Source organism: Cyprinodon variegatus, unplaced genomic scaffold (genome assembly GCF_000732505.1).
Source record: "Cyprinodon variegatus isolate N-32 unplaced genomic scaffold, C_variegatus-1.0 Scaffold1115, whole genome shotgun sequence".
Classification (NCBI taxonomy): domain Eukaryota; kingdom Metazoa; phylum Chordata; class Actinopteri; order Cyprinodontiformes; family Cyprinodontidae; genus Cyprinodon; species Cyprinodon variegatus.
Window position 1 is genome coordinate 103,226 of NW_015151568.1, and position 5,947 is coordinate 109,172.

At 43.4% G+C, this 5,947-nt stretch overlaps 1 protein-coding gene across 1 annotated transcript in view; it reads right to left on the minus strand.

Moving 5' to 3' along the window:
• Positions 1-1,176: 1,176 nt before the first annotated feature.
• The window catches only part of LOC107101579 (cAMP-regulated phosphoprotein 19-like), a 9,176-nt gene continuing 4,405 nt past the window's right edge, over positions 1,177-5,947 (minus strand). Inside the window, exon 3 of the mRNA XM_015400538.1 lies at positions 1,177-2,111. Within this exon, the coding sequence (XP_015256024.1) occupies positions 1,941-2,111 (171 nt within the window). The 3' untranslated portion in view covers positions 1,177-1,940. The remainder of the gene's footprint in view (positions 2,112-5,947) is intronic.

Consider the following 5,947-nt stretch of genomic DNA (forward strand, 5'->3'; position numbering starts at 1 on the left):
GTCCTCAGACATTTTTCTTTCGTTGTTTCTTTCTTTGCACAGGTAAACAGCACATTTCTTCTTCTACGCTTGCATTATCGGCAGAGCAGACGCTGAATTCCTTAGATAGAAAACTTTGTATCAATTTGACTGTATGATCTGGTTGAACTGTGAAGTGCCTTGAGATGACATGTGTTGTGAATTTGGCGCTATATAAATAAACTGAATTGAAATTGAATTGAATTGAATTGAATGCGCACTTTCATCTGGTTTGGTCTGCCGCGGTTTCCGTAGAGTCGTGAACGCGCTTTAATGTAGTTGTGTTTTCCTTAATGTAGTTGCACTTTTAGATTTGTAGTTGCAGTTTGCACTTCAGGGCCACCGTACAAAACTCTTCCGGTCTCCTTATTTTCATGAACTTTGAAGGATCCAGTCCACATAGACCAGGTCCTTGGAGGATGCAGCCTTTAAAATCGAACACACCCTGAATGCTGTTGGTGCTAGCGGTACCACATGGATCCTAATGAGGGGCTCTTTGCTGGAGGTCTGTTTTGGGTTTTCACAAAGCTGGAGCTGGACATAGTTTCAGTATCAATAATCCCTTTTATCAAGTCTAATGTTTTAATAAAGTCAACATTCCAGAAATGTCATAATAAAGGGATTCTCTTTGGGCATTCATGGAAGTCTTTTTGAAGCTTTCATTTAGATTAGATCAACCGAAATCAAGGAAGTTAAGCTGGTAAAAGTTATGGCATCTTCTTCCAGCCCCATTTCCACCTGTCCAGGTAGTTTGTGTTTTTTCAGTCTTGTTCTGTAGGTCTTTGCCACGAGCAAAGCACCAAGAACCAGTCTACAGGTTCTTGAATGCACACCAATGTGTTCTTTGATGACGGAAAGACATCTTCTGCCTCCATTTATCGGTTTACTATAGTGTGTTGAATTAATATTAATGTGGATTTAAAGACATTTCAATTAGTGGAAAGAATTGCCAGGGGGAATACAGGCTTCCTACAGCATAAGGCGAGTTAAATTCAAGACTTTGAAGACCTCCGCTTTAGCGCATCTGTTACAGAATACAATAACGTGAGAGAATTGTGTAGAAAATAACTGCCCAGTGCAGCAAATGTTCTTAAGTTGCACAAAACAATAAATAAATGCAAAATTCAGATACAGTAAGTCCAGAACTCAGGTTTAAGATATTATGCAAAACTATTTTATTTACAAAACAAATGGCACAGCATATCAGCACAGTAAACACACATGCACACTCCAGACATGACGTGGGAATGTTTTCCCATGTGATCCAAAAAGGGAATCCAGTCAAACGGCGAAAAAGACGAGATTCACCACGATGATTCTCACTGAGGGAGCAAATATTGCTCAAGAGGAAACGACTGTTCGTTACTTTAAGGCCATATTTCAGAGGTCAGGATGAAGAGATCAGCAGCATGTCGTCGTGAATTAACCGTATTAACATGGATTTAACGCAAATGGACACAAGCAGGTCAGCTGCACATTAAAAACTGAACCGTTAAACAGAGCCGGAAAGGTAAAATATAAAGCTTTGATGAGTTCACTATCTAAAACTGGTTAACATTAGGAAATCCTTTTAATTACGCATCCGTTCCCCTTCATAGTGAACGGCCATCACCAGGTTCCTCTGCCGTCATGTAAACATCATCTCCGAAGAAATGCGCTGTTATCACTTTACAAGGAAGCCGGCTCTCCTTTAAATGCAGATTGAAAGCTAAATCATGACCACATTCCTTTAGTTGGGTGTGTTCAGACCCCATTACTTGGTTTAAATCTTTAACATTTTTAGTGAACTGTTTATTAGACTAACTCTTTTTCTTTAAGCAGTTTAGGGCAATACATACAAAGGCAAGGAAAGATGACTAAAAACAGCAGGTAGGTATAAGATGGTTGATGGAATGATAGCAAATGAGTAAACAGAAGAAGCGTCAAACGGCTAGCTTGCTGGCCACGATGGAGGTCTTCCTCTGGGGGAGGTCCTGAGGGGTGGGGATGTGGTCCCCTGTGATCTCCGTCTTCTCCGTCGGAGCCGACGGCAGCTGTTTGTTCTTCATTTTGGCCTTGGCCATGTTGTAGTCCCCGGAGTCGAAATACTTTTGCTGGACAGAGAACGACAAAGGCAGAAGAATGAGACCCTGATGTCAATCCCACCCACATCCATTTCTATCCGTTAAGTGGGATTTATTGCCTTTCGTTTGCCGTTTTTCATCTTTTTTTCCCTTTAATTTAACTCACTAAGTAAAAAGAGACCTTCCTTCAAGGAGAGTTTTCGCTGTTCCTATGAAATAAAAACGCGAGGATCTAAGACATTCCTTTAAAAATAATTTAATATAAAGTACCGTATTTTCACGACTATAAGGCGCATATAAACGTCTTTTTTCCCCTCAAAATGTGCGGTGCGCCCTATGTGTTACTGCGGACGTTGTTGAGACCACCATGAGAACGTTAAAGGGGGAAGTGTGGGCGTGGATTGTGTATAAAAGAACAGGTATGTGCTTTATGCAGAACTCCTCATCTCCTCATTGAGGAGGTGATGAAAGAGTGGCTGAGGGAGGTGAATGGAAGGAGACCAGGTGGTTTTTTCCACGCATCACCATCGCTGTTAATCTGTGACTCGATGCGTGCCCATCTCACAGCTGATGAGAAAAACATGGTGAAACAAATGAACGCTGTGCTCGCTGTTATTCCGGGAGGTCTGACAAAGGAACTTCAACCGCTCGACATCGGTGTGAACCGGCCGTTCAAAGTAAGGCTGCGTTCACACGGAGCGCAGGAGACGCAGCAGAAGCAGCGAATTTACATGCAGTCAATGGTTGACGCACGTCAAGGAGCAGCAAAAGGTCCCGCAGCGCGTTTTGAGCAGCAGACGCAGCGCGTCGGGAGCGTTTAAGCATCTTGAATATTTGCTGCTGGACGCGCTGCGTCAACCAATCAGAGAAGCTGATCTGGGAGCTGGCAGCGAGACAGACACATCGCTGATGACACAGCGCTGTGATCGCTCCTCTGAAACAGTTTATTGACGCATAAATTAACTTAAAACATAGGCAGGATAATAATCTGGATGAACTGACTGCAATGATTAAATTTTCAGGTGGGCTTTCTCACTTAAAAAGATTTAAATTATTTAGTTGAAAAAACACCTGCTGAGGTGAGTCCGGATGCGCTGCGGCCCAGAGGCGGCTGTTGAATTAAGTTTTTTAGGTAGAAAAATAGAGCTGGAGCAAAACTGAGTATGACTGTGCTTTATTCAAGTATTTATTACAGAGTATTAATCAAACCCATCAAAGTCCTCATCCTCTGTTTCTGAATTAAACAGCTGCGCTAAATCAGACATGCCAGTTTCCCCTTCTGCGCTGTCAGTCACTTTCCGTGCAGCGCAGCTCCTCAGAAATAATGCCGGCTTTTGCAAAAGCTTGAACAACAGAGCCAGCAGATACGTTAGTCCAAGCATCTACAATCCATCCGCAAACTGTGGCGTAATCTGCCCGGCGCTGCCTCCCACTTTTCCTGAAACTGTGGTCTCAGTCTGTCATCCATCGCTCCCACGCCGCTCGCAGCCTTACTTTGAACGGCCGCGTCACACCGATGTCGAGCGGTGGAAGCTCCTTTGTCAGACCCCCCGGATAACGGCGAGCACAGCGTTCATTTGATTCACCTTTTTTTTCACATCGGCTGTGAGATGGGCACGCAGCGATGGTGATGCGCGGAAAAAAACACCTAGTCTTCTCAGATACACCTGCCTCAGCCACGCATCCATACGGAGCCACCCAGCCTTATACGTGCGTCAACCATTGACTTTGCATGTAAACTCGCTGCTTCTGCTGCACCTGCTGGGTCCGGTTCACACCGATGTCGAGCGGTTGAACAGTGAGCACAGGGTTAATTTGTTTCCCCATGTTTTTCACATCAGCTGTGAGATGGGCACGCATGGAGTTACATATTAACAGCGATGGTGAGGGGTGGAAAAAAAACACCTGGTCTCCTTACATTCAGCCACTCTTTCATCATCTCCTCAATGAGGTGGTCTCAAAAGTCGCAGTTACAACACACATAGGGCGCACCGCACCATAGGGCGCACCGCACATTTTGAGGGAAAAAAAAGACGTTTAAGTGCGCCTTATAGTCGTGAAAATACGGTAACTGGTACAATCCAAACTGCAGGCAGCAGGATAATAAAAGCGAACATATTCTGCCGGCAGATTTCTGCATTTTAAGTTGATTTACGCGTCAATAAACAGTTTCAGAGGAGCGATCATAACGCTCTGTGCCATCAGCGATGTGTCTGTCTCCCTGCCAGCTCCCAGGTTTGATTAATACATGAATAAAACACAATCATACTCAGTTTTGCTCCCGCTCTATTTTTAAATACGCAGTAGAGGATATGTACCGGTATATAAAACCCGCGCCCTACAGTCCGGTGCGCCTTATGTGTGTGTTAAATACAGTAATGGCACACATAACCGAGACTGCGCCTTTTAGTCCGGTGCGCCTTATGGTCGTGAAAATACGGTATTAACCTTTAACTTAATGTCTGTGGATTCCAGAAGCAATTAATGCCACAATAATAAAACTGGTTTCACGTCACAGTCTTGACTTTGTTTCCTCTACCAACGAGACTTCATTTAAATTCTTAAAATCTAGATTAAGTGGTTTGTTTAAAAGCAAGTTTTAAATTCTGGTAATTTAAATTTGTAGAATTTCCTGGAAGTAAAAAGAAGTTTTCTTAATTTGGTGTATTTAAGACCACAGGTTCCGTCGAATCTGGTCATCGATGGACGGTGGAGAAGGTTCCAAGTAGCCGGTTTGATCCCCACAGGCTGAGCGAGACCCTTAACCCCCACCCTGCTCCCCGGGCGCCACACAATGGCTGCCCACTGCTCCCCAAGGGGAGGGGTTAAATGCAGAGAGTTCATTTCCCCATTTATATTTACAGACTATTCACCAAGTAAACGTTCCCCTTTTCACCCAAATATATCGGTGGAAAAGATTTCCACGAATTTAAAAAGTAATAAAGGAGAAGTCCGCTCATATTCAGAATTCAAACTTCGGAAAGTACTTTATATATAAAAAATGAATGGCGCTAGGCTTACCGCACCGTGACGTCACTGCCGGAAGATGGCAGGAGGGAGGGGCTACTATATTTGGGCAAAAATGGCCGCTCCCAGACTCAGTGATCGCGACGAAAATTATTATTTTTCTACTGATTAACGCCAAATTCCTTTAATGACCGCAAACGTATTAGTTTTAGGTATAAATAATCCTATCCTAATATTCCTTTAACATGCTCCATCAAGTACATTTAAAATACCAACAGAGACTTTATTTAAAAAGCGTGTGGTGATCAGGACGTAAAACATTGTTGATGTTAATCCTGGTCTTTAAGTGCCACTTCTCTGAACGTTTAAACTCTCATCCATCAGTCCTCATGACCCACATCTCCCCGTCCATCAGATATACACATCAAGTCCATTTGTGGTGGATGACTGAGCAAAGTGCGCCAGTCTGTAAAAACCAGATGAGCCACACAGGAAGTCAGACGAGGAATAAAGCGGCGGATCGATACATTGTAAAATAAGAGGCATCGCACCGACGGGTCCTGTAGCATCGAGGGAGAAATCCTGAAGTGATACGTGTGCATAGATTTACCCTCGCTGCCTTTGAGTTCAATCAAAGAATGATTAACAGATTTCTGCAGCTTTTGACGGCTGCTGAGGAGCTCATGCAGTTTGAATCATTGCTGCAATGGAGACGTCTAAAACATGGAGGGCAGTGAAATTTGAGGAGCAGGTTTGATAACCACTAATCTATGACAAAACGGATGAAGAATCGCCAACACTTAAGTAAACTTAATTCTACAGGGTATTACAGGTTTCCTATAGCATAAGGCGAGTTAAATTCAAGACTTTTTAATGCGCTTGAAATAAAAATTTAAGAC